Source organism: Epargyreus clarus, unplaced genomic scaffold, assembly GCF_041222505.1.
Source record: "Epargyreus clarus isolate Ecla_fem2 unplaced genomic scaffold, WU_Ecla_fem_2.2 ptg000019l, whole genome shotgun sequence".
Lineage (NCBI taxonomy): Eukaryota > Metazoa > Arthropoda > Insecta > Lepidoptera > Hesperiidae > Epargyreus > Epargyreus clarus.
In genome coordinates, this window is record NW_027332227.1 from 4,759,979 (window position 1) to 4,773,896 (window position 13,918).

The following is a 13,918-nucleotide window of genomic DNA, read 5'->3' on the forward strand; positions in this document are numbered from 1 at the left end:
GACATCACATTTGATACAACCATAAAACAAGTACTTACCTTAATCCGTTGCACCTCAAACTTAATATTCCTGTGCACCATCCGCCCATCGAACTTGGTGTCACGGTATATGTAGTTGACGGCCGTCACGTGATGCGATATCAGCGAGAGAATCTCTTCTCTCGTTTTCATGTCCACTTCGCTTTTCTTACTAGGATCTGTGTGCTGTAACCACGAGACAGACAAGGTGTTAAAACAATCTAAAAAATACTTATTTTTCCGATACATATCAGCAGATACATATGTCTCTATCACTAAGGGTTCTAGAAGTCTAAAGGTGGTAGAACCCTCTGTGGTTCGACACCGGCGGCACCACCTCCACACCTATTTCTACCTAACAACACCAGTGTTAAGCGCTACTGTGTTCTGTTTTGAAGGGTGTGATAAGGGTGACATACTTTTTCGAGGCATTTCAGCTTAGTCCTCAGGTATGGCGGCGCATCTTTGGCCGACCTCAGGTGGGATAATCTAATTCTATGTGTGGTTAATTACAGATATCCATGGGCGGCAATAGCCACTTACCAACAGGTGGACTGCATGCTCGTCTGCTATTCCTATATTGCAAAAAAGTCAATATTTTTATTTATATTAGTACAGAAATAGAGAAATACAAACTACTCACATCAGGGAAGCCTTCCCTAACGTGCTTCCATATAAGGGGGTCGGTCTGTATGTACAAGGAACACGTGTTCTTCTCTGGGGCGGCTCTTCTTGAACGGGAATGCTCTCCTGTGTTCGCCGCCCGGGAATACTTGTTGTGATGCTCCCAATGTCTGGAATCGACGAGTTTATGTTAGTATAAACGGCATTTGGTCTTCTACTGTCGGTAGTTGGCTAAAATAATATGGCGATAAATTCATAAATAAAGTGTCACTGACAAGATAAACCAGTGCCCATGGTGTTAATCAATACACTTTAGGTATTAGATCCCTAAATTATAAGGCCGAGGCTTAGGCGCTACAATAGGCACTGAGATGTTAGATATTATATTCTAAAATTATTTACCACCTCATTTTAATGTTAAAACTAGAAAAGATCTATGAGATTATTATCAAATGTCTTTTAGTAAACATTCAGTTAATTTGGAAAGTAGAAATAAAAATGGAAAGAGAAGTGAAATTAAAATTTCTAACTCACTAACTCATATGTAATACATGTAACACGTATGTATTATATTATTTTTATTTAACACCATAATCTTTGCAAATAATGGGTGATGATGATTAACAGTTAGCTTTCTTTGCTAGATATATCTTACCTGGGCGGATCATCCCTCAAGCTGTTCGGGTGCGGCGGCGGCGGCATCGGCGACTGGTACGTGTGGGGCGACGGCGAGGTACCGTGAGGTGTGGAAGCGGATGTGGTCGGCGGGTCGTCGTCGACGCCCGAGTTCTGTATCCGCTCCATCCACTTCACCATCTCGTCTGTGATCCCGCATCCTCCTACGTGGCCTGCAAAGAATAAAAGAGGAAATGTTTTAAAATCAGATCATTTTTTAAAATTCAAAATAGATTCTTTACAGAGCATTTTTTGAATTTCATTACATCTACCACCACTTCACAAGGTGTTTCGTTACGGAGAAGAAGCGGCGAAAGGAACTCCATCCTTTAAAATATTAATGTTCTTTTACAATGACAAACTTAACCTAATGGTACACGTGGAGCTGGAGCTACTTCAGACCACACTGTTTTATCAGTCAAATAATCACTTTATAGTACGCTTTTTTACAAAACGTTTGTTTAAGGACACGTTTAAACTTTTTTCTGTGAGATTCAATAATAATAATGTTAAATAATATTAATGGTCGTTGTACAAAGTGCGTAAGGGCGTATCTATTAATTAAGCATTGGAGGGGGTCGATCCAAATCTCACCCTATCTCACGTTTGGTCTCTCGAGGTGGCTGAATACTACACAATCGCGATTATGCGAACTCTATAAAGTATACCTACGTGAGTTTCGAGAGGGAGGGGGGGATGTAGCCGATAAAAGTATTTTTTTTAAGTTAATAGATAATGGACGCTCTCTACTCCCTAGGTTGTGGCAGTCTCTCTAACTTTAGACACAAATACGCAAAGCCAAGCGTGCTGACTGCGATAGGCAACCCTTACCCCTCCATTTCTAAGAGGACCCTACATTCATTAGTGGAATTTTGAGGTACAATGAGTGCTTAGTGTACTCTTATGTATATAATGAGTATTTCGGGAACGAAAGAAGATATTTTAATTCAGGTCGAACTTTGTACATTTCGTTATATGTGTTAATGGAAACCACAGCACAGGAAATCCTAGTGTGGTCTGTTCTGAGCCTTTGTTTATGTACACCAACCTATCTTTGTGTGAAACCGTGGAAACCACAATACGGGAAATCCTACAGGGCTTTTAGTAAGACCGTATAACATTAATTATATTCTTCCCTAACATAAATACTCGTACATCTTTATTATTTACAGTGAACCTCACAAAGCTCCTTATAACTGCAAATAGAAGAGAAAACAAGCTCATCATTATAGAAGACTTGTTTGCGCAAATATTTTATTTATAAAATGAAGACGCCACTCAACATGTTTGCAGCGAAAATGCGAAATTGAATTATAGATTCGATACAACCCGTATTTACCAATAGAGACGGGGCAGGTTGTAATATTTTGCATAATACAGAGGGATGTTTTTTAAATTATTCATGACGAAATCCAAGTTTGCGGTTCGAGTTAGTAAGTTGGGGGTGGGAAAAATAATGGGACAATGTCGCGTCGGCGTCGTCCGCAAAACTTGTACGTGGACCAGTCGAATACGCGACCATCTCGAAATAACAACAAACAACTTCTTATTTACTTCGAAATATGTAGTTTCTTAACATGAATTCGAAAGTAGCGTAGGAAACGTTTTCGATATTCACAAAAAAATCAATATATTATGTACACATAGAAAGTGATAAGTATTAATCGCGAGCGTTTTGGGGATATTTCCTGTCACGCGGGTATGTCCGCATGGCATACGCCAGTGAGACGCAAAGTGACTGCAGGGGAAATACACGTACGCGGTCGTACAACCGCGTGACAGGATACATGCTCTTAATGTGTTTTGTAATGATAACACAATTGCTGCAAATTTCCTAAATACGAATAGAATTAACAAATTAACTGACCCCTTAATTTTAAGAGGTATTTATTGCTTTCAAAGTAAAGCTTCGTAAGCTATAATGGTCAAGTTCAATCGGTCTGGTCACTTTCTTTATAGCATTCTGCTCGCTTGTAAAGCAATAAAACCCAAGCTCGAGTACAGTTAACCAACACCTTGTTAGAAAGCGGACCGATTAATCGCTTCGGGAAGTTTAGTATCGCGCAATGTTCACAAGCAATCTATTTTACAATGGGTCGTGGCCGTTGCCTAGGTCTTGCTAGACCCCGGGTGAAAGTCCAGTGAGATAGGAAAGTGAAAAGGACGCTTTGTTGCGCAAGTAGGAATTCATTGGCGTTCTATTTAGTAGGTAAATCTAAATTTGTTGATTAATGAATGAAGTGACCAAGTGAATAGCATAGGTAGATAGATATGTAACGAATTTTGTTTAGTTGTTCGTAGACAATCATAGGAATATTGTATTGTGTGTGTTAAAACTTTGTGTAAATATTTCAATCTTATTCAAATTATATTTTCATTTTTTATACCATTATTAGCGTGCTAAACTAACCCCTATATCGGTCTTATAACACCAGTGTTAAACTCTGTTGCGCTTTGATTGGAAGGATTTGATTTTACTCCCGAGGAAAATCAACTTTATCCCCAAAGGTGGTAACGTGATGGTAGCCGGTTTCAGATACAATTTCAATTCTATTTGAGGTTTATTATAGTATTCTATAGTGAATAGTGACCATATATCATCAGGTAAGGTGCAAGCACGTTTGCTACTTCAATATAAATAAATGATCCTATAAACCATTTGAAGATATTAACTGCCCAGAGGTAGTTTTTCAATTATCAATTACCACCCCTTCAGTTCTACGTATCAAAACATCCCGCCACTGCAATACAAATAAAAATGTATAACATCAAAGATGCTTGTTTCCTACCTTTTACAAGAGCAGCAACAACATGGAAATATACTTTAAAACGGCGCATATTCTTAGTATTATCATAAAGTGTACATTCGCGTTATGAGCACTCGAAACGAACCCCACCGGGGGCTGAGATTAAGAATACGCTACACTGAGACCACTTCACGTTTCGCATTTTATCTACTAAACATTCTTTTATATATCTTTTGCTCGAATATTTTACAAGAAAAACAACGCAGCCAGATGGATGCCAAGAGCATAAAAGTTTTGCCTTCGTCGTTCCTTAATATGTAGTAGTAGGTGGTATTAAAAGTAGCGGTATTTCCATTAAAGTTGTCGCAGGAATATGATTCTGATATGATCAAATAAGCTTGAAAACGATATGGGTTACTGGTAATCAACTCAGGAGGTAACACTACTGTTATTAGGCGGGAGTAGGTAGGTATGGCGGTGGTAATGTGGGAGTCAAACCACAAAGGGCTCAATACTGATTATGCTATCAATATTGATTGTGTCAATGGTTACCTATAACATCATATAACATCATTAATGCTTGTCATGAGCAAATCTAACACTAATGAGATTTCAGACTCCATTGGGTTTCGATGTTAAGATAACATGGCACATCTAAATTAATTAATTATTGAATACAATTACGTTAAGTAGATGTATTCGATAATGATAGTGTAATTACTGAACACTACTGAATATTTATATTATAGTTGTATGAACACCATCAGCCTTCAGTTTCCAGCCAGGCAGATAGCCAGGAATCGACACTCAAACTGGGTGTGTAACAAAAAGAAAATTATCATTTGCTTGATCATAGATTTTTTGGATAATCAGCCATTTTGAACACTCAAACTATGTGTTCAAAATTCGAATTCCATAAAATTAATAACCATTTATTTTTCTGTAGATTTTTTGAAAATAATTTTGATTGAACCATCGTGCATCATTTCGTTAATTTCTAAAAATATATTCTTTTCTATACAATAAGTTAAATGATAACTATCACTAATTACCATACCTAAAGTATAAGAACTAGATATTTAAACCCTTACTGCGCGATGCATCTACTGCGATCCGCATTGTCGTATTAATTGGGTTTGCGTCGTCGTTTTTTCTCAATTGTCATTTACCGGGGGTTCATTACCCGGCGAGGGTGGTTTACCGTTTAAATTATTCCCCCAAGTCTAGGTTCACGTTAAGCTTGATGACTTCCTGACTGTTCCGGAACTAACTTCGTTAATAGGACTGCGAGGGTCATATCACTCAGCGATCGTTCGGCGAAGTTTCCGGTCTCGCGGGCTCGAGTACGCAACCGGAAGAAATATGTACGGATTTAATATGTAAATAGTTTAATTAATGTGATATAGTATGCTATATAACATGGTGTACGACTGCTTATTAAGTATACCGATGTATGCTACCAATACGCACTTGGCCAGCGCGGTGGACTATGGCCTAATCCTTCTCGTTCTGAGAGGAGACCCGTGCCCAGCAGTGGGACAGTAATGGGTTGATGATGATGTTTGCTCAATAATATATAACGCTTCTATTATAAAAATAAATTTAAGAAAATCCATATCATTAAGTATATTTTATATCATTTTCCCAACTTCACATTTACCGATAAAAATGTAATGCCTTAAAAGAGAGAGAAAGAACCGTACATTTTTGGTATCTTTGTCGAATTTAAAATCGCATCATGTTTTAGCGAGTTTAATGACCCGGGAGCGTTTTAGGATGAATGCTGAAAGGCTGGGCCGTATAAAACTTTTTGAATTTGCACAGGGAGGGCCGTTGTAAAGAGAGCACAGAAATTTGCTGGCCGAAATTGACACGTATCCTGCGCGCATTCAGATTAAAATATAGTTTAAAGCTAGAGCAAAATGGCAACCGCGGAGTAATTGCAACGTATGAGAATGAACGAAAACAATGGTTACGCGAATGGAGACGGAGCATGGATGGTTTTTAGGGTTCCGTAACCACATGGTTAAAACGGAACCGTAGTAGGTACTAAGCCTCCGCTGTCTGTCCGTGTGTGTCGGTCACAGAGCACTATCTCTAGAGTATGTTTTATTGTCACCGCTAAAATACCAATCACTTTATGCAGAGGATGTATTGCTGTAGATAGACTTGTCATAGACAACTAGTATCTATTAAAAATAAAGAAGATTGAACATAAATTAAGGGCGCCATACAAGAGCTATTTTTCGGCATTTTTAGGTTTATGTATGGAAGCGTAATCGGTAGATAGTTTAAGTTTTCATAAAATATTTATTTTTATAACAAATACCAAAAATAAAAAAAAGGTGATACGGAACCCACCGCTTGCGAGTTTGATTCGCACTTGGCCAATTATTTTTTAATAAAAAAGATGAATATAATGGAGGTATTTTTTTCGCGTATGTGTCCTGTCAGCGCACAGGGCGTTCCGGAGCCGGTACGTCGCATTCTAACGAACCGCCTGCACCCGACCGCCAGATAACGGAAATTACACGCTGCAGGCGAACATCTCGCTAGAGATGAGCGAAATGGAATTATTCATTCGAGTCGTTATCCGAATGACCCGGAATACGAATTAGTCGATGGTACGAACTGGGAGTTTCAACGAACTACACTGTAACGTTTAGGTACATTACGAACGTAGGTACTGCTTAAGTTATACTATGGACGCTATAACAACAAATACCAAAAGTTAAGAACATTGAAAATAAACGGGGGTCGCCATACAAGAAACAGTAATTTTTCGGTTTATCAATTTAATCGTAATAGACAGTTTAATTTTTCACAATGCATTTACTACTGTGGCTGCTACGATAACAAATACCAATAATAATAACATAAAATTTGGTGATACGGAACCCACCGCTCGCGAGTTCGATTCGCACTTGGCCAATATTTTTTTTTTTAATAAAAAAGATGAATATAATGGAGGTATTTTTTCCGCGTATGTGTCCTGTCAGCGCACAGGGCGTTCCGGAGCCGGTACGTCGCATTCTAACGAACCGCCTGCACCCGACCGCCAGATAACGGAAATTACACGCTGCAGGCGAACATCTCGCTAGAGATGAGCGAAATGGAATTATTCATTCGAGTCGTTATCCGAATGACCCGGAATACGAATTAGTCGATGGTACGAACTGGGAGTTTCAACGAACTACACTGTAACGTTTAGGTACATTACGAACGTAGATACGGCTTAAGTTATGCTATTGCATGAGTCGTTAAGATTACTTATAATTGAAATAAAACTTTTTTATAAGCTTCAAGTGACGAACGAGCATACGGTAAACTGATAGTAAGTAATCACTGCGAGCATACGGTAAACGGATGGTAAGTCATCACTGCCGCCCGTGTATATTTATGATCAATCCCGTAAAAAACAGGAGTTCCACATGAAGCCGATCACATGCGTTGTTACTGAAGACTAAGGTGATCCTCTAACGTTTATGCCTGGCCGGTCCAACTGTACTGTTTCTACCACCTACTTATTTTATTATCACGAATTAAATAGTACTAAAAAATTTAAAAAAAAATCTTAATCTTAATTTCTTATGAAACCCAGCTCTTGTACACCTCTATCGTTACAACAAACTCGACGCAAGTCTTAGCTTTTATAGACTGCCTAATACACGCCTCTCATACAACAAACTCAACTGATATTTGTTTACCAATGAATCATTCATGTACGTAATTCGAGTAGTTATTTCAGTTACAGCGATCGAACATCTCTACGAGTGTATCTCGCTTCATTGAAACCATCTCCATTGAAATAATACATTCACTAGCCTCGAGGACGTCATTAGCGCTGCATTAATTTATATTCTACAAATTACCATGGGAGCCACGATGGAATCGAGAAAGTGTTTTTGTAATGATTCCGTCACGACGACTTCAGTACGTTTAATGTTTCGATATAATTGAAAACATAATGGCTAATTCTAAAACACAGGTACTCTTTGATAACTAATGCGGTCAAGTTGCTTTTGATAGCTCGTTCTCCGAAGTTAGTCCTTAGAGACAGGACAGATTCAGAGTCTTCATTACAGTTATCTATCGCGGCAGTGACCACATGTGGCAAGTGGGCATATTCATCTATGTTTTTCACAGAAAAATTGTAAGCAATTAGCACCTAATATGTAGTAATTTTCATATGGGGAAATTTGCTTACTATACGATAATAGACTCGGACTAAATGAAAGTGACGATACTCGCAGGAGTGGCTTTACGTGTGATCCATTTGACTGATGTCTCATCAGAAAGTATATCAATGTCTTGCATAAGGAGTCCATTTAGCTAATTTGATACTGTTACGAATAAGCGAATAAAGACAAAAGCTTTCAAACAATCCTTACGAATCCGGCAGTGTCGCTTACTCCGACATTATTCTTATTCAACCTTATGTTAATGGTGCTCTTAATCATAAAAATTGCCAATACGAAAGTCTGCGCGCGGGAAGTAAACGACAACTTTTTAATAAAAGGCAGGATGATGTATAGGTTTAATTATATTTGATCTTTAATATATTCGCAGGGAGTGACTATTGAGTCGGCCGGCACCGGCTGCGTAATGCGTTCATCGAGATCTCATGATTTATTGGTGCAAGTGGCATTTACTAATTAAGTATTGCGATCCAGGTATGTATTAATTAATCATGCATCAACCACTTTCATATACTAATCCCCCGAGCTTTAAACGCTCAACTTGAAAGCGCTTCATCGCAGAATTTTATGTTTAATTTTATAATCCAGTGAAATACAAAGCTAAATAATTAAGTTCGTTTAATCGAAGTATTCGCAAAAGCCACAATGACCGTAGGTTACCTACCTTGTTTAATTGCTAATGCTTTTAGTTGAGTTATAAATGCCCTGAGGACTGCGAACGCATTAACTTGAACAATATGTGTAATATTATGCACCTTCAATGTATACGAGTATATAGACAGTTCATTGAGTTAGGCACACTATAGGTATAAGGTAATAGTATTATTTAATGCTATTACATTAGCGTTAAATGGTTTATGAAGGTATATATTACGTAAATTGACGCTACTGGTAAGAAATAAGGTCGTATAATATTAATATTGAGACATAAGTATCATACGCATACTGTTATCTAATAGGTCTTCTAGGATCATTGACGCGTTGCCACCCCTGATGGCTTAGTGATGCTGATGATGATACCTAATAAATAGGCCTCATGTTTTATATCCTAACCTACAAACACGCTGGTATCCTAGCGTATAACCGTAAACACGAATCAAAACAAATGAAAAGCGGCTGATTCAGTTTTATCTAAACCTATAACATTTCATTTTGTTGCATACATTGTTGCAACAGCTAAATGTTATTTCGCAGGCCATTGTAACGTCGGTATTTTTTCAAAGCGATGCGTTCGCTGTAAACTGTAAACTTGCAACGCTTTGTATGTAAAATCTGCACGGGAAAACGCAATATTCGTACGCCCATAAAAGAATGTTAGGGTTGGCACACGGGAAAATACTGAGTTACCTTTTTATGTCATCTTTACTATTATAAAGCTTGTTTGTTTTGAGTATCACGGAAAACTATTAATCATGATGCAAGTTTCTTTGTTTAAAGTTTTATAATAATATGGTTTAAAACCGATACATAATAATGTTATTTTTTTTGCAATAACGTGAGCAGATGTTAGATAGATAGAAAGACCGATAAACAAGTTGGTAACATAAACTATAATGAAAATCAGGTTTATTTAACGTTAATTGATCCTTTGCATGGACATCTATAATCAACTTCAAACAAGTAGGTAGTAGTTTTACCAAATAGATTCACTTGTATCACCAACCAATTAAGCTGAGTAAAGTGTACTGGAGAGCTTGCCGTCCGTTCGAGGGCCAGTGGTCCTAAATAAACGGCGGTGTCCCCAGGCGCCATAAGTTTGAAGGGAAACGAGACCAACAAGTAGGTAAGTAGGTATCATTGGACTATCGAAGTTACATCTATATTATATGAAGACGGGAACACTTCCTTCTGGGTCAGCAAGAATAGATCAATCAATTAGAGGTCATTAAATTGTTACTTACTTAATGAATAAAGAGGAGGCTTTGCTCTTTTTATGACATTAAGTTCCGGATGGTTTTTAGGTCAGAAATATTATTTTACTATGTATATCGGACTTTTTTTGCAAAATCAGTACTTTACAAAAGCATAGAAGAGGGCGGTAGAGTATGCTTACTTTCGCTAACAAGTGGGGAACTTTCTTAACTACATCGACATATAGGTATCGCCTTCAACATTGTATTTTACTGCTACTACTTTTTAAACCTGTTTAGCACATCCTTAACCCATCTACTATTATATGTAAAAAAAGCTTTAGTTTCACGTACGAAGCATTTAACGATGAAATGATAATATATATAAATATATAAATGATAATATAAATGATAATGCCGCCTATTCAATGTAAAATTCAACATAGTTTATAATATTTGAGTAGTTGGAGCCAAATTCAAACCGTTTGGGAGCCCTGATACACATAGTATCCGGTGTTTACGTAACGAAATGCGAAGCTTGCGAGTTTCGCCAAATTAAATTAGCGATTCCGTACGCAGGATAGGCTGTTCGTGCAGCACAGCGGCTCTCAAATTGGACGTATCACCTGGCAGGACCTGACCAACCACAAGATAATGCAACACTAGGAAATATTTATGTAAATCATATGCAATGGCATTTATTTACGATTTTGTATTTTTTTTAAATAACACAATCTTAAAATACATGGACTTTTCCAAAGACGTTTTCATTATGATTTTATAATACTCTTTGTTAAACTGTCATAAAAAATCTAAATAAATAACCATGAGATAACTAAATGATTCTATCTGAGTATTTCATACTTACCCTTTTGTCCATAGCACCTACTAAATAAGGCATATTTATCGTTGAGTCCACAGCGCGTAAAAACTAGAAAAAATGTACGTATTACTATATAAGGTTTGGAATCGCTGGCACAACTGGTACATCTGATATAGACAGTTCCCGGCATTCTCTTCCAAGTTGTGCCTAATTCCTCGGTAAAAGTGGGCGCTTGTAAAAGCTTGTGGCATTAGTTTGCGGCACTTTACTTGCTACTTTGTCGCCGTGTTCTTGTTTGTAATTTCGTTTTCCTTCTACGACTACGGCGTGCGATTAGAACTTGCTAACACGTTTCTGATTACATTATTTTGTTGTGGATATCATTATTCTAATCATTGTAAATAAAAATGCTTTATAATTTACAAAACTGTCTTCGCTGAGGTGAACTGTTATATACTTTAACTTCATATTTTTCGCAATAATCACTTAATAATTGGAACTAAATATAAGGTTGCCATTTATTTTGGAATAATATTTCAAATTTCATTCATGATGTAAAATATATTTTAAGTAAACATGTCGCCCATGCCACCAGCTACAACGTATGTCGTGCAACGTAAAAGCGTACTTATCATTGAGTATGTACACGAAATGTACAAATTTTACTATAGGAGGTTTGAAACCGTTGGCACAACTGGTACATCTGATATAGACAGTTCCCGACATACTCTCCCAAGTTGTGCCTAATTCCTCGGTAAAAGTGGGCGCTTGTAAAAGCTTGTGGCATTAGTTTGCGGCACTTTACTTGCTACTTTGTCGCCGTGTTCTTGTTTGTAATTTCGCTTTCCTTCTACGACTACGGCGTGCGATTAGAACTTGCTAACACGTTTCTGATTAAATTAATTTGTTGTGGGTGTTATTAAGATAAAATGCACTTGTATTTTAAAGAAAAATGTCAAAGCTTTGTGAATTATAGTTTAACTCATTTTATCCCTTAAAATTTTGTTATTTATTATACACTTTAGCAAGCTTTTAATTCTAGAAAACTTAATTTCAGAAACTCAAAATTATTCTTCCAACATTAGCCCGGATAATAAACAGACACACCCGCTATTAAAGTTTGTGTATTTTTTATTCCTTCGAAATCATAGGTATTCGATATTACGTATAGATATTATTTACGTTACACACCTATAGGTAAGTAAATAAATAGGAAACTATTTTTCTAAAGTAACGACAAATGTTCGCCTAATTCTACAAAACATGCTTATCCTTCCAAGTTTTATAGTAAAAGTTACAATTTTCCATACACTCGTAAATAAACCACCAAAAGTCTCGCTTCTCAGCGAGCGAGTACAATTTGAAAGAAAACTTCGTAAGCCGCGGGACAACGTGACGCGTAACGTCGTAAACTTCGTAAAGACTCGTTGTACTTAGCCGTTCTTTGTATGTCGCTGAAAAGAAATTTGTATACTCAAACTGAAACTACCAAGTCGAAGGAATATCTCCCTAATGTTAACATGGTTAAATTTTGATTTAATTCGTAAACGTGTATGTACATTTCAGAGTACAAAATCACAAACAAGAGCCATGGTTACAAGTTCGGAGTGAAACTTTTAAAATCTTTAAATATATAAGTAACGTTCCATACCTATAGGTAATTACGTTACACACCTATAGGTAAGTCCTAAAAGAAGTAAGTGAATAAGAAGGTATAATATTCACAGGAAACTATTTTTCTAAAGTAGCGACAAATGTTCGCCTAATTCTACAAAACATGTTTATCCTACCAAGTTTTATAGTAAAAGTTACAATTTTCCATACACTCGTAAATAAACCACCAAAAGTCTCGCTTCTCAGCGAGCGAGTACAATTTGAAAGAAAACTTCGTAAGCCGCGGGACAACGTGACGCGTAACGTCGTAAACTTCGTAAAGACTTGTTGTACTTAGCCGTTCTTTGTATGTCGCTGAAAAGAATTTGTATACGCAAACTAAAACTAGCAAATTGAAGGAATATCTCCCTAACGTTTAGATGTTCTATAAATATAATGTTATTTTGCTTCGTACAAGTTTATATAGGTAAATTTCAGACTACAAAATTTCATACAATAGCCAAATTAAAAGTCTGGAGTAAAACTTTCAAAATCATTAAATACAATCTTCTCACCTACAAAGCATTGTCATAAAAAACTCATAAGTACATATAGAGGAAAAACTCACTCGAAATTAACTCCTAAGTAAAATTATTAATTAACCTAATTGGACAAATATTTTTTTAACAAGTAGTGTATTTCACGTATTACTTAAACTTAGTAATTCCAATCGCGGACTGGCACTATATAACATTTTAAATTTTATGTTTCTAAAAAACACAGTTCAAAAGACATACCGAAAGAGCCGAAATCTCCGAGATCATATTCCGAGCGCGTACAATTTGAACGACAACAACGGTAATCCGTAAAGAAATACGCCGCGTAGGTAATATCGTGCGTCGCGTTACATATTGGGGCACATTCTTTCCATTATTGTATCATGCTGTTAAAACATTTCTGTATGTTCTTATTGACACTCGAGAGAGGTTTAGGCCGTGCACTACGATGGCCAAGTGCAGATTGGTAGATGTCAATAATTTAAGCAGGTTTTAATTTCGGGTAGCGAATCTTCGAAGACAATCTGACTCTCACAGAAAAAAGTTTAAACTTGTCTTTAAACAGACGCTATGTAAAAAAGCGTACTATAGGCTAAGTGATTATTTGACCGCCAAAACGGTGTGGTCTGAAATAGCTCCAGCTCATCATGTACCACTAGGTTAAGAGCCATTGTATGAAATATTTATTTTTTATAAAAGATGTGTGTTATGGAGTTTCTTTCGCCGCTTCTTCTCCATAACGAAACACCTTGGGAAGTGCTGGTAGTTGTATTGACTTTCAAATAGTGCTCTGTAAAGAACCTATTTTGAATTTAACAAAAATATTTGATTTG

The 13,918-nt window shown here is 36.9% G+C and overlaps 1 protein-coding gene across 1 annotated transcript in view; it reads right to left on the reverse strand.

The window, feature by feature from the left end:
- The window catches only part of kuz (zinc-dependent metalloprotease kuz), an 83,404-nt gene that overhangs the window by 6,735 nt on the left and 62,751 nt on the right, over nucleotides 1–13,918 (reverse strand). The window contains exons 5-7 of the mRNA XM_073083586.1: nucleotides 1,297–1,489; nucleotides 661–811; nucleotides 39–203 (exon numbers count right to left, since the gene is read on the reverse strand). Of these exons, the coding sequence (XP_072939687.1) occupies nucleotides 39–203; nucleotides 661–811; nucleotides 1,297–1,489 (509 nt within the window). The remainder of the gene's footprint in view (nucleotides 1–38; nucleotides 204–660; nucleotides 812–1,296; nucleotides 1,490–13,918) is intronic.